The 22,547-nt window shown below is 42.5% G+C and overlaps 1 protein-coding gene and 1 pseudogene across 1 annotated transcript; one reads left to right on the forward strand and one right to left on the reverse strand.

The window, feature by feature from the left end:
* Positions 1–11,147: 11,147 nt before the first annotated feature.
* On the reverse strand, positions 11,148–12,929 carry LOC102513612 (egl nine homolog 2). Its single transcript, XM_032473570.1, is given in 5 exon segments — positions 11,148–11,285; positions 11,288–11,969; positions 11,971–12,310; positions 12,313–12,595; positions 12,687–12,929. Coding segments are annotated over 5 exon segments (1,638 nt in total). The 3' UTR covers positions 11,148–11,195.
* A 3,502-nt stretch (positions 12,930–16,431) lies between these two features.
* On the forward strand, positions 16,432–18,347 carry LOC102513373 (annotated as a pseudogene).
* The last annotated feature ends 4,200 nt before the right edge of the window (positions 18,348–22,547 follow it).

Consider the following 22,547-nt stretch of genomic DNA (forward strand, 5'->3'; position numbering starts at 1 on the left):
TTTGTTGTTCAGACTCATTTTTGAACATTTACAGCTTTGCAAGTTTCTTAGTAGTTGAGACTGGCTTATGAGTAACTTCTAACTGAACATTTGAGGTTATACATAAGACTATATAATACTTCTACATTTTTCAAAGTGATTATGAAATTAGTAGAATTAGAATTTTTAGCATTCTTAAGGTGCTATCCAAGGTGTTTTTCACAGTGGCATTTGGTTTACCAGTAGTGGAAGTTAAGGTTGAAAGGTGGACAAGATTGTGGAAGATTTTGATTGCCAGGCTGGATAACCTAGCAGATCCTCCCAAATTTTATCCCTAAGTATCCCTAAAGGTGGAAGAGAATGAAGGCATAATCCCACAACTTGGGTGGATAGCCCTGAATGGTTCCAAAAAGCCCATCGACATTTATCTGAGCTTTTGTGCTGCAGTGTAAAAATCCCTGTAAATTTCACATTCCCCACCATAATATGTGTAATTATTTTAATAGGAATTATGATTTGATTACTTGTCATTGGGTTAATTGATGCACCAGGAATACATGCCCATGTTTATCTGATAACTTGTGCCTTCAGTCTGTCCCATGCCCAGGAGGACTTGCCTATCTGACCGTCACCATGTGCACGTGAAGCTCTCCGCGTTCATTCTTCCAGGGCTTGAAGCCATTGGGTCTGGGTCAGTTCTTCACCATGGGAGCCTCCCTATGCCCAATGTTTTGCACCAGTCCTTCTTCCAAAGTGCTACTGACCCCACAGGTTCCCTCCCCTCTTCTGCCTTCAAGTGTACTGCTTCTCTTTTCATGGCATCTTTCTTCCCTTTGAAACTGAATTTGGACTCTTGCTACCTGGCCATCAGCACCCTGGTTCAGCCTGTTCCATGGAGTGAGACCGAAAACTGAAGATTTTCATACACTAGTGTGACCGATTAGAGTGTAGAAACTTGCCTGAGAGTGGTCTGTGAGAACAGTTTAAGTGGAGAACCACAGAGTTAGGGACTCCTATGAAAGGCACACAGAAAGCCATTTTGGCAGGAAGACTGGCACAATTTGATGTTAAAGGTAAATTACAGAAACTGTGAACTAGGTCTTGAATGATGCTTTTTTTCCCCTTCTTGAGATTAAAGATCATTATGTGGGTGAAATGTTGATTCACGTGACATGTTTAGGTATTTTCCTACGTTTAACTTGATGATTGCAATCGTGTATGGAATCTTTGAGAAGACATAATTAAACATAACACAACAAATGAGCTGGTTGCCTCTCTTTCTTCCAAGTAGAGTAAAAGCAGAACACTGTGGTTAATGGAATTATTAATGTCTACTGATGATTAGAGTGAATTCTTGGTTTGGAACAATAAATGTCATTCTGCTTACATACAGGACTTGTTTATTCATTGAACTTTTGACTTATGGAAACTAACATTTTACTGTAATAAACACTTGGTTACATCTGTTATAAATTGAACGCAATTGGTTTTTCCAAGAATAGTGTTCCAACTCTAAACCAAAATTATAAGCAGCTGTCTGCTAATAGAAATGCACACCATCTCCCCACCTTTGTATCCTGTTGTTTTAAAATGTCTGTACCTCAAAAGTCAAGTTCAAGCTGATGTAATTTCTCATTTGAAAAATGTGCTTTAGGTTTTGGTGTTCTTTCCTTTGCTCACTCAAAAAAAAAAAAAAACCCATCTGTGTGGGGAGAAAAAGGATTTTGCAGTTTTCTTTCTTCATGTTGTCCTTTTAGTTGCATTCAAGGAAATATTTCTCTGTTAATTTTATCCATGGCTCCAACTCAATTTAGCTTCTCTTCTTTGTAATTATTATGGGGTATTAAGTTCACTTTATTTTTTTCATGATGCTTACTTTTCTATAGTACCCACCTGGGTTGTTTTCCTAGAACTTTGGGGGAAAGTAAAACTAATTTGTTTATAAAAGGTAAGCTTAATTTTTGAGCATTACATTAGTTTGTCATTTTCTTATTAACTTTCTTAAATTATAAGAGAAATATAATTCACATGTGAAAATCCTGGCATATAGAGAAAAGTATCCCTGGGGGGTTATAAGGACCCGCCCCCCTCAGCGCATACCTATGTTGGTACCAAATTCTGCAGTTGCTCAAATCCCTTGTATGAAATGGGTAGTACCATTGGTCCACCATATGCTTGGTTTCACATCCACAGATTCAACCAACCAGATCATTGAAATTCGATCTGCAGATAGGAGGGCTGGCTGTATTTAATTCCATTCCTGGTTTTTAAAAAATATTTTTTTTCTCCCCAGTGGTAAATACTGCATTGCTCCACAATCCAAGGATGGTTGAATCCATGCATCTGGGACCGCAGGTGTGCAGGAACCTCGGGTAGGGAGGGCTGATGCTAAGTTATGTGCCAATTTTCAACTGCCTGGAGGGCCAGCCCCCAATCCCTGCTTAATATGTTCTTTTATTATATTGCACTCAACAAGTAGATATTCTTTAAAAATGTTTTTTGGTTTCTTAAAGTCTGTGTGAATGTGAGCCTGGTTAGAAGGCAATAAGAGAATTTTCCATTAAGCCATTATACTTTGCTTTACTTTTCTTGGACAGGAGAAATTTATGGAGAGACAATTGATTACTTAATTCAGCACATATCTACTGAGCACCTGCAATGTGCCAGGCACAATTTCAGGCAGTGGGGATGTAGTCATGAACAAAACAGAAGAAAAAAAAAAAAAAAAAAAAAAACCACTCTCATGGTGTTTATAGTCTACTAGGGAGACACAGGACATAAATAAATAAGCAAAGAATTTATACATCAAATGGAGAGATGTACTCTAGAGAGGAATAAAGTGGGGAAAGCAGACAGAAAGTGTTGGGTGGGGGTGCATGGGCTGCTTTTAAACTAAGAAGGTAAAGATACCTAGGGAAGAGGATTCCAGGTGGAAGAAACTGCTAGTCCAATAGCAGTTAGCAGGAGCATACCTGGTGTGTATGAGGAACCATGGCGAATGTGAAGGGGGCTTGAGCTGGGCAATGTGAGGGACCAAGTAGGAGGAAGTGATGTCAGAGTGGCTTGGATACCAGATGCACAGCACTTCTTGGCTTTGTAATATGGGAATGTAGCAGAGGATTTTGGAGCAGAGGCATGATGAGGATCTTACTTTTTTTTTTTTTTTTTAAAGCAAGATTACCCTGGTTGCTGGGTTGAGAATTGATGATAGAGGCCAGAACTGACCTCTCAATTGAGAGTGAAAAATGACTGTTGGATATGCCATCATCATCCTAGAATATCAAGGCCAGGGTTTGGGAGAGATGGAAGAGGGTCCAGACAGGGACTAATTTTTGGTCAAGTGTAGAAAGAGCAGTCCCTCTGATATGCCAACCACTAAAGGAAAGCAGAATGTGCAGAAGCTGCCCAAACCCAGCCCTGCCTCTGCAGAAGTATCAAAAGTGATGAGTTGGGTACTTGGAGTAAAAACCAAAATGGTACCACTAACTTGCAGCAGAAGAACACAGAGATTGCCAGAAGTTCAATAAGACTGAGGTAATTTTATCTCCTTTATGGTGTGTGTGAACATGACCTGAATGGAAAACCTGAGGAACTAAGGGTACACAACTGAAATGGTCCCCTGGAGGCTCCAGAAGAAGGATGAACTTTGTAAAAATCCATGAGTGTTGGTTGTAGTTCTCACTACCATCTGTTGGTAATCCCATTGGACATCTCTTTCCACAATTAGCTCAGTTTTATGCTCTCTTGTGCAAATCACCTCTAAGTCGAGCACATGATATGTGCTAGAATCGGCCCGAGGGAGAACAAGTTCTCTGGCATTTAAATGGAGTTGACCAGTGTTCATTTTGAAAATTCCCAACAAGAAGGCACATTTTATTAAGACATTCCACTGGAGTAAATGGTTAGTTGCTTGAACTATTTTCAAGATCATACAATTCCATTCACTTTTAGGGAGGAAGGATGTAAAGAATAGAGGTAATTAGGTTGGTTATACTATAAACCCGTTATCGTTATGGAGCTGACACCCTGCTGTGCTGAAAGAAATGACCAGTGCCCACCTCACCAAGACTGCACCCTACGCTTTTCTGTTTTGGAGTCCTTTTATTTGAGGGATATGGATAATTTATGAGCTAACTAATTTCTCAAAAGCAACCTATTGTTCTGAGCTATCCAGTGCCACGAACCTCTGTTTACAAATTGCATTTGCAGAGACTGGAACTGAAAGCAGAATAGAATATAAGCAGTAAAATTTGCACCTTCTCATATATAGACTAGTTTTCTAGAACAATTTTTATTGGGCTGGTGTTTGAATGTTTCACTAATAGGACCATGTTTTTATGTGTCCTTTTTAATCTTCAGAAGAAAAACAAATCTCTCTGGGAACACAGTTGAAGGAGAAATAAAATTTTTTTTTTCTGGCTGTGGTCAGGAAAGACCAGAAAAAAAAAAGTAACATCTGAGGCAAGGCTGGAAGGTTGGATAGTTTTCTGGTAGAAAAAGAGAAGAAAGCATTCCATGCAGAGAGAAAACATGAGCAAAGTCAAGGCCAAGTCGAATTGCCCAATGTGCTTAGATCTAGGCTGAGTCCAATGAGAAGATGACTGTCTTGGAATTCAGGGCATGAAGAACAGAAGCAGGACTTTGCATTGTCCAAGGTTTCCAGTTAGCAAGTGCATGAGCCACTAGATGATTTATGTCCCTTGGAGCAGTATGACTGTCATTTCTTACTGTGGCACTTTCTTGTTGGTTCTGACATGGGTGTTACCCTAGCAGATCCAAACTGGTGTTGCTTCGATCTGAAGATTGATTTCTGATATTGGGAAGGTTCATTGGTGACCTCTAGAGCCAGCCGAACTGAGTGCTTTCTTGGAGAACACACCAGAATGAGTGACACTGAGGGGACGCCAGGGGAAGGTGCCAAAGGTGGGGCTTCAAAGGGCAGGCTTTCCTTGATACTGTTAACCCAGAGAGGGCCATGCTCAGAGTCCATCATGACTCTCTGTCTCTCTCTGTCTCTGTCTCTCTCTCTCTATATGGAATTGCCTCATGTGATTATAGAGGCTGGCAAGTCTAAAATCTTCAGGGTAGGCTATCAGGCTAGACACCCAAAGAAGAGCCCATAGTGCAGTTCAAGTCTAAAGGCTATCCACAGGCAGAATTCCTTCTTGCCTGGGGAAGGTTACTCTTTGGTCTATTAATACCTTCAACTGATTAGACGAGGCCCACCCTTGTTATGGAAGGTAATCTGCTTTACTCAAATTTAAATATTGATATTACTGAAAAAAATACCCTCACAGAAACATCCAGAATAATGTTTGACTAAATACCTAGGCACCATGGCCCAGCCAATTTGGCACATAAAATTAACTATTGCAGCCTCCAGAGACTGAGGCAGAAGGAGGATTCTCTGTTAGAACTTGGTATCACTTTATCATCTCTTTGCCAACAAAACATCAGGGACTTTTGATTATTTTTTTCCATGTTGCTGTATCCTCAGTACCAATAGTATTACCTGGCACATAGTAGATGCTCAAGAAGTGCTGGATAAGTGAAATTAATAGAGTAAATATTTATTTTCAGTTATTTGGAAACACATCCAACACTCAGTTATTTCCATCCTGGCCCAGAATGCTTGTACCAACATACTATTTTTTGCACTGAGTTATTCAGTATGTCTGGCTGGAGGTTCTGCACCTTCCCAGACATACATTAGGCATCTTTGGAAATTGATTGCTAAATTTTTCATATTGCTGATTACCACAGAGACATGGAGAATAGACTTCAATGCATCACAAGTGAGCATTTACGGATAAGGCTTGTTTTGTAATGAGATCCAGGGCCCGGAAGATGCTGCTGTGTCTGGCACTTGGATTCCCCGAGAAGCCCAGTTAATCAAGATTTGCCCATTTGGGACGAATTCCACTGGGCACCTCAAGGCCCATTAACCAGCTCCTCCTCCAGGCTGCACAACCCTGACATTCTTAGTTCATTCTTAATGAAAGTCCTTCCAAGGTCATTTACCCCTTCTGTGCAGCCCAGCCTGCTCTGTGCTTCCTGACCCAGCCTCTGCCACACCCTTTCACCACAATCTGTGCTCTGTGTCTTACAGAGTTCTGGTTCCCTAGTGAGCAAAGTCCCTTCCTCTGTCCTCTTCAGTGGAAATTTTCTTTACCTCTGGGTCTCTCTGACACCTTCCTCCTCGTCAAGGCTTTCCCATTTCCAGCAGCCTCCTGACCTTGGGTTCTGTGAGAGCAGGAAGCACTTGTGACTTGTTCACCCAGAATCCTCCCAGCATCAGGTACAGCCCTCACACTAGTAGGTACTCAAGAAATACACCTTGAATGAATGATTGCACACATACAGAATTTGCTCATTTGTCACAGCCTGTGTTGTCAGAGTCAGGAGTTGGGGTTGAGACCCTTTTGTTCCCCTAAGTATCTTACAGATAACCATTCTTCCTCCACTCAGCAGTGCCTCCCCTTTGAGGGTCATGCTACCCGATTAAAACCCACTACCCCGTCACTGTCAGCAGCTGCCCTCACTTCTGACCCCCTCATCATGAATGCTTTGCTTCCTGCACCAGCCTCTCTGCTACTCCAAGCCCGGAGGAACTTCAGTGTCCATGAAGACAATGTGCCCTGCACACTAGCTTCTTGGTTCCTTGACCTCATCAATACCAGTAACCCTTACCTCCACATCCCTGCCATCATTCACTCCCTTGACTTAGAATGATGCCACATCTGACATTTTTATGTCCATGGGTATAAATTTCCAGAAGTGGACCTTCAGAGTTCATGGAAACTTCCTTTACACAAGTATCTCCAGTTCCTCAGCTCCTAGATAGGAATCCCGGCACAGTCCAATCAAGCATTTGTACACCCACGGTCCCTCACTTATCTTCTTTGCCATCTCTCTTTAAGTCCTTCCACTGAGGCCTGTTCCAAAATATTGGGGTTCTTTAGTGTTTTGTCTTCTGCTCTTTTTTCTCTTAACTCTACCCTTTTTACCTGTGCTATCTCTGCTAGCCCTTGGATAATCATTTGCATTAAAGATGTCTTCCAAATTTAGATCCACCTCAGACCAGCTTTGAGGTCTAGATAGATAACTCACTGCTATGCACAGGTTAATTGTTTTTAAGGGACTAGCAATGACCTCCAATCCAGCCTGTTATAAATTAGACATGTTGTTTCCTACCCATATCTCCACATTGGCTTTGTCCCCTGTATCCTTTCATTTTATTTTGTAACCTTCTTCATATGTCTTAATTCTGGTCTATCCTCTCCAGCTCCACCCGCACAGCCTTCTTCTGGCCATCTCATTTATTGTCTGAGTGACTGCAACCCTTTCTTTAAACAGCTTTCCAGCTATCTCCTCCTAACTCCATCCGATTTCAGATCCAAACTGTCATCTTTCTAAAATTAAAATCTGCTCATTTCACTCCCCTTCTTAAAACCCTTCCATTCCTCTGCGTTGCCCTTAAGAAAAGCCTCAACTTCTTGGCATGGCATACTCAGCCCTTCAGAATCTAACCCAAGATGACCTCTTCTGCTTTGTTTCTGGCCATTCCTTTCTCTACTCCACCCTGAATTACATTAGGACTTGGCAGTCCTGAGGATGCAAGAACTTTCATTCAAGTCTGTTTCAGTTGCCTGAAAACAGCCTGCCTTGTGCCCCTCTTTTGGCCACCTCTGCACAGATCTTCTCTGTGCTCTCCCTATCTTGGCCTTAGTGCCTCTCCTTCTTTCACCACCCTGTCCCTGTACGTGGTGTTTGCCTGTGTCTGCATTACTATTCAGAACGCTTCTCAACCACAGGCATTCCAATCGTGTTCACTGTTCACTTCCCACCCCTGGCCCAGGACAGCATCTGTCTCACAACGTACTTATTGATTTAATGAATGACTAATTTAAGAGTTTGAATGAGAGGCTGTGATTAACTAAAGCTGGCGTAGAGGCAGAAGAGTTCTAGGAGCAGCACCTTGGCCAGATGAAGTTGTTGGTCCTGTCTTATTATTATCATGAATATATTCAGGTAATTTCTTGGCTTGAAAAGAGTTGAAGTTTAGTCTTTCATCAGCAAGCATGCACCTTGCCTTTCCTCTCACAGCAGGCTGGGCATTAAAATGCAGTCTACAATAATCTGTGTAAGGCATCCTGTGCCCAGGAACTGATGTGCTGTTTGGGAGGTTTATTCATTCACAGATTTTACTGATTGAAACCAATGTGTGCTGAAGCACTTTGAAATACATTGCTGGAAATGGGGCTCCTGGTTTCACTTCCCCACATTATGAGCCGAAAAGTCCTTCCAGGAGCTCAAATGTCCCATTTCTCCATTTCTTCCCTTGTGCCATGGAATTTACTTTCAGTATGAAAAAAAAATTCAATTTCATCCCATTTTACTGAGATTGATGAAATTAATTTCTTAGTGTGGCTAATGGTCTTGCAAATAAAAATCATTTCCTTGGTTTAGCAAATCTGGGGGAAGAAAAATGTGAAGAAAAAGTTTTAACTTCCTGGCTTCTGTTACTATATTCTGAGACATCTTCAGGGGCTCCTTGTCAGATTACATGTCTTGAAAATATCTGTAACTGATTACAGGTGGTGGAACCTAGAGGCAAGATGGTTCAGGTACGGATTTTGAAAAATGTTGGGATGAGGGCACATCAGCAAACATCTTTTATCATGTCTGCTTTTAAACACATTTTTCTGGGAAAGTTGTTTTTAGAGGCAAAAAGTGGGTCTGGTGTGTTGTTGTTTTGCTTTTGACAGTGGACTCCATATTTCACAGCCCTCAAAATCCACCCTCAGGTTAGCGGGAAGACTGAGGCAGTTTGTGGGTGTTTGTGAGCCAGTGGAAGAGACAGTTGGACACCAGTTTCTATCCATGTTCAATTGTCCTGTGGTATATGTTAAGCCCAAAATAGTTTTCATAATGAAACATTTCACTGTGAACATTTTCATCAATTCCTAGAATCTCAGAATGTCATTAATTAGCAGCTGCAAGTGTTGTGTTACGTGTCAGGAGTGATTTTTTAATGAATTGAAATAGTATTAACTTTGTCTCCCTTTCTCTGGGTTCCTAAGACATTTACATTTTATTTACTCTTTAGCTGTGGGCTCAAGCAAGCCTTTCTTAGAGTGGACATCATTGAACAAAATATTTTTGCTCAAAAGGTAGATTGATTTTATTGCTTTGAGTTGCAGGGGAAATAATTGTACTTTGATCCAAATGTTAATTGAATGCAGAAGCATTGTTTCTGAAAATTTGACTATTTTCACATTGATATAGGCTCCCATTAAAATAACCACATGTGACATTTACTTTTATTTTCATTAACTCAGAATTAAGAAGCATGTTATAAATATAATTCCCCACTATTCATGCAATCTTGCACTTTCTCTATTTCTGTTAGGTATTTTACGTTTGATTACAATTATTTGAAATGATTTTTTTTCCTCTTGTATCAAAAGCATTAGTTATGGCTTGTTACTAATGAATGTAAGTTTAAAGGAAAGACTATTTTTATTATTAAATCCTATCATTAGATTTAATTTGATTCTGTTTAGATTGTTGGCTTAAAAAAAGTCTATCTTGAGCCAAAGCAAATAGGCATTTACTGAGTGCCTTCTATGGGTCGGGTTTCTGCTAAGCTATGTGTTATATATGTTATGGAATTAAACCATAGAAGAGCCCTACAAAGTATCAAAATCTCCAGTTTACACAGAAGGATGGAGAGGCACAAAGGAGTTTAGTGCCTAACCCAGGCTCACACAAATAGCAGTTGGTGGATTTGGGGTTGTAGACCTTAGAAATTAGTGATAGACGCTTTGCACATTGATTCTCCAGTTTAATGCCTCTTATTTTTTATGGATGCTGCATTTTCTACCTAGGAACTATTTTGTACTTAGCTGAAAGAGGATTCCAGATTTGATAAACAGTGGACCCAATGAAGCAGATTTCAAACAATAATAGAAGAAAAACTGGTTAACACCGGTGGCTCTGGTTAGAGTTAGAGCACCCCTGAGGACACTCTAGAAGCCTTATAGAAAGAAAAGCTGACATCCTCAGTACCAGGGTTAGGAGACCATTTGTTCCTCGAGAAGCATGACCGCTAAGATCACAGTTGTTAATAGAAATAATTTGAGAGCTTTGTACTGTAACATGCTATTTCTGTTATGCCTGCTTCACCTGCCCATTTTGCTTGTGAATATAATCAAAAGTCCAGTAGCCACCCACCTTTTTCTTGGTTGTAGTAACTATAGTAATTTTAGAAAACTTGGGATGCAAGCTCGGAATTAGATTTGGGGCTTAGCGTCTTGTGTGCAGCTGGGTTGACCCAGCTCTCTGTGATACACTCTGAAAACATTTGGTAACAGGAATTTCCTGATTGAAGCAAGTGTTATCTAAACTTCCAGTTTCTGGAAGAACGTTGGAGAAGAGAACGGGAGTCTATTCCATAGTAAGCAAATTCATCTTTTTAATGATGGAAAATACTGTTCATCCAGGATCCACGCTAATCTGAACAGTTAGTCAATGAAAAATAATTAAGATCTTTTGATGTAACAACCCATTTGAGTTTTGTGGCATCTAGTTTTTAGAACAGAAAATCATAGATTTTTTCTTTTCTTTCTTTCTTTCCTTCTTTTATTTTCTTGGCTGACAAGACTTTCACACCCATGCTCCTCCCAGCATCTTTGATTCTGCCCAAGCAGCAGCAGCCAAGTTCAAAAGGTGCCACGGCCAAAGGTGTTGGGGAGTCACTTCATATTCCAGGCTGGAGGAGTGGGGGGCTCGGGGATACTCCCCCCACAAACATTTGCCAGCAAGAGGCCATGACTCACCCCAACCCCAAATCCTGCATCCTGGTGGGAGGTGGCAATGCCTCCTTCCAGCTCTCCAAACCTGAGAGGGGCACGACCAGACAGAGCAGGACACAGGCCCCCGAATCCAGTAATGGTAGCCCTCAACACTGGCCCCTGCCCAGGTCATAACCCCAGCCCCCAACCCAGGGCAGCAGAAGTCTCTCCTCCTCCTCGGTCCTCAGTGATGGACGGAGCCCTCCACACCAGGCAGGACAGAGGCAAAGTCAGAAGCAGCCGCAGTGGCAGGGAAGGAACAGGCACCGAGACTGGTGGGCTGCTGGCAGGGAAGCAGAAGGCCAAGGCTCTCTTGAAGTCACAGCAAGCTGTCTGTCCATGCAGCTCTGGGGCTGGCCACTAGGTAGGCGTGGTCGGCTGTGATACAGGTACATGGACAACTTTCTGTCCTGATGCTCGTTGATACTTGTCTTTGGCTGCTGCTCTTTTGGCTGCTTCTTGGCATCAAAATACCAGACAGTGATGGCATACCTGGTGGTATAGGCTGGCTTCACCTCATGAGGGTTCCGCCGATCAGACCAGAACATGAGCAGGTGGTCAAAGAGTGGTTCGATGTTGACTACCAGGGGCCGGCCCTCAGGGAATATCGGCAGCAGGCCGCCATGCACATTGACGTCCCAGTTCTGGTTCAGGTAATAGATACAGGTGATGCAGCGCCCATCGCCATGGGGGTTGTCGACATGTCTCATGTACCCCAGCCTGTTGCCTGGGTAACACGCCACCATGGCTTTGGTGCCCCCGTTGATGACACAGCTGCCCAGCCTCCCAGCACAGTGGCAGATTACAGCATCCACGTGGGCCATGAGGGCACCTATGCTTTGGCAGCCCAGCTCATGGCCTTCCACCCAGGCAATCTGGTCCTCACGGATGCTGCGTGGCAGGATAGCCTGCTGACTTACTAGCTGCCCATCAGGCAGGAGTCCTCCCCGCTTCAGGGCCTCCACCTCTGCCAGCACGCGGCTGCCCAGTGCCGCCCCCAGGAAGTTGTCCTTGACGCAGATGCTGTAGTACCACATGCAGGGCACAATATAGTCCAGGGCCAGGCGCTCAGGCGCATAGGGCAGCACCTCCTCCCTCAGCCCAGCGCTGCCCTCACCACTGCCACTGCTGCAGCCCCCCCGCCTCCAACTCCTGGTTCTCCTGCCTGGCCCAGGGCTGCTTGCTGGGTGCAGGGGCATCCCCACCAGCCTCTGCCCATTTCCGTTTGGGAGCCTCAGGCCAGGAGCCCTGGGCTGCTAGTCGCTGGCACCCCTTGGTGACCAGCGCTGCAGCACCCTCACTCTGCAGTGGCGGCAGCTCCCTGCCATCCTGCCCACCAAAGCCCTCTGGCAGGGGGCTGGCTGTGGTGGAATTAGCTGTGGCTCTGGGGGTCCCACTCCCCGCCGAGGCCTCACTAGGTGCTCCTGGACGGTGGTAGGACAGCACGCGACAGGACAGATAACTCTCCACCCCCTCCTGGCCCGGCTAGGCTCCAAGGGCTCTGACACTGAAGCCGGCAACTGAGGGAGAGCCTGACTCAGGGGCTGCGGCTGGCACGGGCTGTCCGTGGTAGCAATGTCTTCATCTCCCGGGCATGGAGGGCACGGCCCAGGCCCACGGTGCCACCCTCCTTCTCCACTTGATGCAGCCGGGGGCTGGGGCGGCTGGGCCTGGCGTGGGGCAGGATGAAGCCGGGCAGGTGGCAGAGGCTTTTCCCGTGCCCTAGGGGTGCTTGCTGGCCCCCAAGTCCTCTGCTGTCCCTAGGGACTTGACAAGGGACCTGTCCAGGCTGCGAGGCTTTTCCTACAGCCGCGGCCCCGGCGCCGCGGTTTGTGCCAGGCGCCCCTCAACGCGGTTTGTGCCAGCCGCCTGGTGCCGCGGTTTGTGCCAGCCGCCCCGCAACGCGGTTTGTGCCAGCCGCCCCGCGCTGCAGTTTGTGCCAGCCGCCCCGCAATAAGGTTTGTGCCAGCCGCCCGGCAACGCGGTTTGTGCCAGGCGCCCCGCGTCGCGGTTTGTGCCAGCTGCCCCGTGCCGCACAGCGCGCCATACCCCGCCCCCACCAGCCGCGACCCTCCGCCCCCCCTCAGAAATCATAGATCTTAAACCTTTCATACTTTAACTTTCAACTCCGCCTTTCCAACCTAATTATTCTAACCCTCCTTGTCTCACTGACAAACATTTTTCCCTGCAAGACCCAGCTCCCAAGTGCCCTCATCTGTAAATTCTCCCCTAATTACTGCTCACTCTTCCTTCCTCCCTGGTCCCCTCGGAGTGAACCCCTCCCCGATGTCTCCTGTACACTGGTAGTGACTGGCCCTACTGGTTGTCCTCTCTGCTGAGCTGTGAGAGCCCAGAGAGGGGTGGACGGGTCATTAGTCTTTAATCTGCAGGGTACCATGCGGGGCTTGGTGTTGGCTAAAAAAAAGAGAATGATTAACACAGGGTTAAGGCAAGGTGCATGTACTGAGGACAATCAGGTCAAAAAAAGAGACAGAAATGGAAGGGGAAGTTGCCCAGAAGGACCCCCAAAAGAAAAGAATCCCACCCTTAATGAATCTTCTCTGTTCTAAAAGGAAACCAGGTGACCATTCACAGTGGCCTTCCTGCCGCCCCTGTAAGGGGTCTGTTTAGACTGAAAACTTACTAGAACTCCCAAGTTTCACCTGTTCTGACCAGGAACCTTCCCCGCGTTTTCCCAGATGGTCTCACAGACAGACTCCCCCTCCTTTTTTGTTATGAACTTCTGCGGATCTTGTTGGATCCTGTGCTCATGACAGCCTTTACCAGGGCACAATGGAGGCCCGGGGAGGCTGCTGCCTCCATATTGTCCCCCACCCCTCTCTTCCACCTTCATCCTTGATGTCCACGGGTCTCCAGGATAAAGTGTCCCTCCTCTTCTGACTCTGCCCTGCCAGCTTCTCTTTGGGGCCTTTTAATTTTGACTTTCAGCTTGTGAAATTTCTAAATGCTCCTTTTTTTTTTTTTTTTTTTCCCTCTCACGTTTCCTCAATCCCCGGGCATCTTCTGAGAGAAGGAGTTGTTACATCCATTGTAACATTTCCTACAATGTATGTTGTTTTTGTGTGTGTGTGTGTGTGTGTGTTTGTGAGTCTTGCAGATTTTTTCCATTTGTGAGCCTCAATCAGTGGATTTAATAGCTGCATTAAGAGGAAAGATAAAATCAAAGGAAAGGGAATTTTAAAATACCATTGCCAAGTGATTTAAAACCACCAAATTATCAAAACAATAATTAAATATAAACTGCATTTCATCCTCATTGTACAAACACAGAGGCAAATCACAGGCTGTGTAGCCATTGGGGCTGGTCCTCTTGATCTGGAGATCTGCAGCTGTACCCCCTCCCTAGCTCCATGCAGATCCTTCTAGGCCCAGCTGCCTCTGGCTGTGGCCCAGTTTCTTTCCTGAGCTGTAGAGCAAATGAAACAAAAAGTCTGGAAATGAAGATAGCTTAGATCCTGGGAGCTGACTAGGAGAAATTAAAATCTTGATGAAATCCTAGGAACCCAAAGGGGAAAAAAAAAGTAAATATCTGTGGCTGTTCGTAACCACCGGTCTTTTGCCATGAGCCAGGGAATTAAGACTCCTGGTTTAGTCTCTGAAATTCTTTCCCAGTGGTCATATCATCTCATCCAAGCCTCTTCATCTCTGTCACCTTCAGTGATCCTCAAGTCCCCCAGAGCACTGAAAGTCAATTCTTCTGTGATCCCGTTGGTGAGAGTGTGCAGAATGTGCAATTTGGAGATGAACTTGGATGATCTTTTCTCCCCAGCGGCCTCGAGCGAGAAGTGAAGCACTTATAACTGTTATGAATACGAAGCAACCGCCAATGAGGAAGGAAACAGAGGAGAAACGGAAAATCATCAGCCTAGATGGAGAAGATTTAATAGGTTGTTGTGGGACTAGCAATACCAGCGCACAAAGATTGAAAGGTCGGGAGTCAGAACAAGAAGTCTGGCCATGCGGTGTGTCTCCAAGAGCCTCGTGGACTGGTTGTGAGCTGATGGTGACAGGGGCCCCAGTTCACCTCAAGTAACCATCTGTGTCTTGTGATGTTCACCGTGAGGAGCTGGTACATTGTCACGCTGATACTTCAGTTCACCTTCTAATCTCTCACACACATGTTATCTTTGTCTAGCATGTGACTCTCACGTCCGCCTTAAAGTATAAGGTTAAAAAAATAGAAAGCTATAGGGAAATAAACAGGAGTTGACGTGGATTCATATTTTGAAAAATAATACTGGGGATGCTAAAGATGCGTTTGATGGTTAAATATACGGTGCTGTTAGTGTTTCTTTTTGAAAGGACTGCTATCAGTTTTCGGATTATCAGTGTTTAATTTGGGGGAACATTTTTTCTATTTTTTTTTATTGTGGCAAAATACACATAACATAAAATTTGCTATCTTAATTGTTTTCAGGGTTACCATTCACTGGCATTAAGTATGTTCATATTGTTATGCAACCATCCTCCCCATCCATCTCCACAATGTTTTTCATCTTGTGAAACTAAAACTCTGTAACCATTAAACAGTAACTCCCCATGCCTTCCTCCCCCCAGTGCCTGGCAACCACCACTCTACTTCCTGTCTGAGATTCTAACTGCTCTAAGTATCTCATATAAGTGGAATCACACAGTATTTGTCTTTTTGTTTTAAACTGGCTCATTCCACTAAGTATAATGTCCTAAAGTTCATCCATGCTGTAGCATATGGCAGAAGATCCTTCTCTTTTTAAGGCTGAATAGAATTCCATTGCATGTATATACACATTTTTTGTTTATTCTTTCATCCATCAGTGGACACTTGAGTTGCTCCCGTATTTTAGCTGCTGTGAATAATGCAGCTATGAACATGGGTGTACAAATGTCTCTTCAAGACTCTGCTTTCAGTTCTTTGGTATATATCCAGAAGTGGGGTTGTTGGATCACAATCACATGGTAATACAATTTTAAACAGAATTATTTAATAATGCACAAGGATTCCAATTTCTACACATCCGTTCCAAAACTTGTTTTTTTTCTAAATAATAGCCTTCCTAATGAGTGTCATGTGTTATCTTGCTATAGTTTTGATTTGCATTTCCCTAGTAATTAGTAATCTTGAACTCTTTTTATGTAATCATGCCCAATGTATATCTTCTTTGGAGAAATGTCTTTTCAAATTCTTTGACCATTTTTTAATTAGGCTGCTTGTTGTTTTTGTTGTTGAATTTTAGGAGTTCTTTATATATTCTGGATATTAATTTCTTATTAGATATGCAATTTGGAAATACTTTGTCCCATTCTGTGGGTTGCCTTTTTGTTCTATTGATAAAGATTTTTCCATTTTCATGAAGTCCAATTTTTAATTTTTTCTTTCGTTGCCTGTGTCTTTGGTATCATATGTAAAAAACCCAGGGTTGTGAAAATTTTTGTTCTGTGTTTTCTTCTAAGAGTTTTTTGTTTGTTTGTTTGTTTAAATAGTTTTGGAAGGCTGGGAGATGGCAGTTCTGGAGGCCCCGCTCCCAGGTAGACCCAAGGCCACGATGCCCCTGAGGTTGACCGGACCAGGGTGGCAGGCTTTGGGTCCTGAGCAGGGATGGAGGGGTCTAAGACAACCAGCAGCACCATGTAGGTGAGCTTCGTGTGTCAGCGCTGCAGCCAGCCCCTAAAACTGGACACAAGCTTAAAGATCCTGGACCGTGTCATCCAGGAGCTCACAGCTCCATTACTTGCCACAGCCCAGGTGAAACCAGGAGAGACCCAGGAGGAAGAGGCTAACTCAGGAAAGGAGCCATGTATTGAAACTCACCAGGATGGTGTCTCTCGCAGATTCATCCCCCCAGCCAGGATGACGTCTACAGAAAGTGCCAACAGCTTCACTCTGATCAGGGAGGCATCTGATGGCGGCACCATGGAGAACCTCAGCTGAAGACTGAAGGTCACTGGGGACCTTTTTGACATTATGTCAGGCCAGACAGATGTGGGTCACCCACTGTGTGAGGAATGCAAACTCTTTTAGACCAGCTGGACACTCAGCTCAATGTCACTGAAAATGAGTGTCAGAACTACGAACGCTGTTTGGAGATGTTAGAGCAAATGAATGAAGATGACAGCGAACAGCTCCAGATGGAGTTAAATGAGCTGGCATTAGAAGAGGAGAGGCTGATCCAAGAGCTGGAAGATGTGGGAAAGAACCGTAAGATAGTGGCAGAAAATCTCGAGAAGGTCCAGGCTGAGGCTGAGAGATTGGATCAGGAGGAAGCTCAGTATCAAAGGGAATACAGTGAATTTAAACGACAACAGCTGGAACTGGATGATGAGCTGAAGAGTGTAGAAAACCAGATGCGTTATGCCCAGATGCAGCTGGACAAGCTGAAGAAAACCAATGTCTTTAATGTGACCTTCCACATTTGGCACAGTGGACAATTTGGCACAATCAATAACTTCGGACTGGGTCGCCTGCCCAGTGTGCCTGTGGAATGGAATGAGATTAATGCTGCTTGGGGCCAGACCGTGTTTCTGCTCTATGCCCTGGCCAATAAGATGGGTCTGAAATTTCAGAGGTATTGACTTGTTCCCTATGGAAACCATTCATATCTGGAGTCTCTGACAGACAAATCTAAGGAGCTGCCGTTATACTATTCCAGGGGGCTGTGGTTTTTCTGGGACAACAAGTTTAACCATGCAATGGTGGCTTTCCTGGACTGTGTGCAGCAGCTCAAAGAAGAGGTTGAGAAAGGCGAGACATGTTTTTGTCTTCCTTACAGGATGAATGTGGAGAAAGGCAAGATTGAAGACACGGGAGGCAGTGGTGGTTCCTATTCCATCAAAACCCAGTTTAACTCTGAGAAACAGTGGACAAAAGCTCTCAAGTTCATGCTGACGAATCTGAAGCGGGGTCTTGCTTGGGTATCCTCACAGTTTTATAACAAATGACTGACTTTCTTTTTTCCTTAGGGGGCTGTTTGCCTTAAGGCTTTATTTTGTTTTGTTTGACAAAAAAAAAAAAAAGTTTTAAATTAAATTTGGGTACTATTAAGCAGCACATGTTTACAATACCAAAAAAGAAAAAAAATCCACAAAAGCCACTTTATTTTAAAATATCATATGACATATAGTGTCCAGAGCTACAACATGCCATGTATAGTGACCAGCCTTTGTCATAGTTTTGACTATTAACCCAATGCTTTCCTTTCCTTCTGTCCCCTCAAAACAACTAATTTAAGTTTGCTTTTTTTAAAGAACTGAGTTGAATTGAGATTGATGTGTTTTCACTGGATTCTCTCTCTCAACTTCCTGCACTTACTATATGAAATAGAAACTTTTGTCTCCACTGAGACAACGAGATGTGTGAGATGCAGCTGGATAATGTGAGGGAGAAAATGACATATAAGCTTTGGTCACCTTGTGATGTGATCAGAAGCTTGAAATTTAACACTTCTCACTCGGTTCTAGTACTGAATGCCTACTCTGCTCTGTGTTAGAGATATGAAACAGTGTTTGATACTGTTTGAGATATTACAGAGAGATTTAATTATTTGTAATAAAAGATTTACTGAAGTCTGATAAAAAATAGTTTTGGGTCTTAAATTTACATAATGGATCCATTTTAAGTTGAGTTTTGCCTATGGTGTTAGATAAGGATCTGACTTTATTCTTTTGCATGTGAATATCCAGTTTTCCCAGCATTGTTTGTTGAAAAGACTGTTCTTACTCTATTGAATGGTCATAGCACCCTGGTTAAAAAATCATTTGACCATGTAGGTAAGAGTTTATTTCTGTCTATTCTATTGGTCTATATGGCTGTCTTTACACCAATACCACACTGTTTTGAGTACTGTAGTTTTGTAGTAAATTTTGAAATCAGGAATTGTGAGAACTCTAGCTGTTTCTCTTTCAGAATTCTTTTGACTTTTCAAGGTCCCTCAGGATTCCATATGACATTTAGGATGGATTTTACTATTTCTGTAAAAAGTACCATTGATATTTTGATAAGGATTATACTGAATCTATGGATTGCTTTAGGTAGTGTCGACATTTTAACAGTATTAAGTCTTCCAATCCATGAACATGGGATCTTTTTCCATTTATTTATGTTTTCATTAATTTCTTTAAGAAATGTTTTGTAGTTTTCATTGAGCAAGTCTTTCACCTCCTTTTGCTAAGTCAGTTCCTAAGTATTTTATTCTCTTTGATTCTATTGTGAATGGAAATTGTTTTATTAACTTTCCTTTTGGATTGTTTATTGTTCGTGAATAGAAATTCCATTGATTTTTGTGTGTTGACTGTATCCTGCTAATTTACTGAATTTGTTTATAAGTTCTAACAGATTTTTGTGTGGAATCTTTAGGATTTCTACATATAAAATCATATCACCTGTGAACATAGATATTTTTACTTCTTCCTTTCTAATTTGGATGACTTTTATTTCTTTTTCTTGCCTAGTTTCTCTGGCTAGAACTTCAGGACTATTTTTTAAAAACTCTTTTCCCCCTTTGTTTTCTTGAGAAATAATTGACATATGCCCCTGTATAAGTTTAAAAGTGTAAAGCATAATGGTTTGATTTACATATATTGTGAAACCATGACCACAGTAGGTTTAGTTAACATTCATCATCTCATATAGATACAATAAAAAGAAAAAAAATGTCTTCCCGTGATGAGAACTGTTAGGATCACCTCTCTTAACAACTGTCCTATATATCATACAGCTGTGTTCACTATAGTCATCATGTTGTACATGACATCCCTAGTAGTTATATGTAACTGCAGTTTTGTACCTTTTCAGCTCATAGAAATTAACAAGAATTAAAGAGTTAAATTTGAGACCTGAAACCATTAAACTTCCAGAAAACACAGGAGAAAAGCTCCTTGACATGGGTCTTGATAATGATTTTTTGGAACTTACATCTAAAGCTCAAGCAATAAAATAAAAAATAAAGCAATAAAATAAAAAGTGGGCTACAGCAAATAAACAAACAAACAAAGACTTCTGCACAGCAAAAGAAACCATCAACAGAGTGAAATGACAACCTACAGAATGGGAAAAATATTTGCAAACCATATATCCAATAAGGGGTTACTATTCAAAATAAAGAACTCATACAACTCAATAAGAAAAAATCTGTGCTATGTTGAAAAGAAATGGTGACAGTGGGCATCCTTGCCTTATTCTTGATCTTGGAGAAGAGCTTTCTGTCTGTCCCAATTAGTATGTTGTATGCTGTGGGTGTTTCATATGTGGCTTTTATTTTGTTGAGGTACGTTAGTGCTTAATTTTTAATGTTACAGTTCCTCTGAAGCCTGACTTCAGCTTTATTGTGCAGAAGGCAGTAACAGAAACAATAGTGACGCTCGTAATGATTAGGTAATGGTGTAGACAGAAGATAACTGTGTCTGATGGGCCTTGGGCTGATTCACTGATTCTTCAGTGTTACCGTTATTGGATTTGAACAAGGCGCTTCACTTCTGTGAGCCGCCAGTTTCCTACCTGTGGAATTACCCTCAAAAAGTTGTATGTGTGTTTTAAAAGTTTCAGGTGCTTCTGTCCCCACACCTGCATTGTGTGTATGAAGAAGACACTACTCTTCGGTGTTCCTTGCAGTAGAGGGAGGAAGAAATTATTTCATTGATACTGTATCCCTGTTTAGCTCACTTCTCCCATTTGCCTCATATTTTACATACATGGAGGGGACTAGCCAGTTTTATTTTATTCTGAGACTTTTTCACTCTTCCCAGGTTTAGGGAAGTTTTAACTCACCGCCCAGGCCATTTCATAGACGTTTTCAGGAGTTGGTACAGACAGGTTGGTGGGCATCTGCGGGTCTAACCAAGAGGGTGAGGAGCGGAAGGAGCATCCCATTGTGACTTGCTGAGCATTGCCTGCTCCTTCATGGGTCAAGCTCCCTTCCACACTAGCACCCAGGGTGTAAAGTCAAGAGCATTGGCCATGGTGATGTGCACACTACAGCATGTGCACAGGGCAGATGAAATTTACTCTCTCCACCTCACTGCTGATTGGTGAGTCCCTAATGTTCCCACTCTGTCTGAATAGGACTGAAAGTGAAGTTAATAAAGAGTTTGCATTCTAGGGTTACATCAGTATGCACTGAGATGGAAACATTTAGGAATAAGCAAAGCAGAAGGATCTGGAATGGACAGTGGGACAGGAGTTGAATTCTAGCAGTCATAATATAGGCATAGTGCACCTATAGTAACATCCTAATGTTTTTCTAACCCTTTGCCAATAACAAGGAGAAGAGTAACAGCAAAGGCAAAAAAAAAAAAAAAAGGTAGCAACATGGGGTGGGGGATGAAAAAAATGCATCAAAATGTCAATATGACCCACACCCTGCATATGCTTCTATTGAGACAGTTACCCACTGGTAAGGAAATACAAGGTCAGAGACTTCAACAAGTATCCACTTTCAAGGCTGATCTAGTCCCAGATTCAGTCACTAAATCTTAAATGTTGATTTTTAACAATGTAATTGGGCACATAGGTTGAACTTTCTTGTTAGTTGCAGTGTTAGTCGTGATAAGCGAAGTAGGACAGCTGGGCAGACAGCTCTTTCCTTTGTTCTCCCTTTTCCTTCTCTTCTTTAGACCCCTTTTCCTACCCCAGCAACCTGCATGACACATCAGAATAAAAGGAAGTTGTTTGCTATCCTACCGAATACTTGCTACTTTCAAATTTCCAAGTCTTATCAGGGTTACTTGGTAATTTTAATTTTTTTGAATTATCACAGTAAGGGAAAATTTGAAGGTGACTCACAGAGGAAAATGTGGCTAACAAGAAGGTAGATAGTAGTTAAATTTCTTATTACTGGTGATTTCAGTGTAGGAGATTTGAGTTGGACGACAGGTTGAAAATCATGTATTCTAAAAGGGAACTGGGTCCTTCCTTAAGAAATTTCTCTGGCTCTTAAATCAAGCGTGGTTTCATGCCTTGTCATTGTCGTGAGGGGTGTGACAGAATGAACGTAGCAAATATTGATTTTTGCTTTTAGTTTTTTTTTTTTTAATTGGAGTATGGTCAATTACAACGTGTCAATTTCTGGTGTACAGCATAATTTCCCAGTCATACATATACATCCATTCATTTTCATATTCTTTTTCATTAAAGGTCATTATTAGATATCAAATATAGTTCCCTGTGCTATACAGAAGAAATTTGTTTTTTTATCTATTTTTATATATAGTGGTTAATATTTGCAAATCTCGAACTCCCCAAATTTATCCCTTCCCACCTCCTTTCCCCTGGTAACCATAAGATTGTTTACTATGTCTGGGGTCTGTTTCTGTTTTGTAGATGAGTTTATCAGTGTCTTCTTTTTTCTTTCTTTTTTTTTTTTCCCTAAGTCTATTATTGAATTTCAGAGCACTTATCATTGTTGAACAGCTCCATATATTTCTTCATGCTTATTTGTTTAATGCTTATCTGTCCTCTTAGACTGAAAGCCACATGAGGGCCAGGATCACGTTTGGTTTTGCTCATCATTGTGTTCTGAGCACTTAGCGTGGTGTCTGTTATGGGCATATTACACGTTCAGCAAATATTTGTTGAATCTGCTGGTGGGTTTTCTTGAATGCCTCCTGTCTACTGAAGGATACTTAACCTTCCATTTTGCTGTTCAGGAAAAAGGTACATTTGTGAACTCCTTACCAGAAAAGTATAAGTTACCATTTTAAGGTTGTAGGGGGTTAGTTTTG

This window comes from Camelus ferus, chromosome 35 (assembly GCF_009834535.1).
Source record: "Camelus ferus isolate YT-003-E chromosome 35, BCGSAC_Cfer_1.0, whole genome shotgun sequence".
Classification (NCBI taxonomy): Eukaryota; Metazoa; Chordata; class Mammalia; order Artiodactyla; family Camelidae; genus Camelus; species Camelus ferus.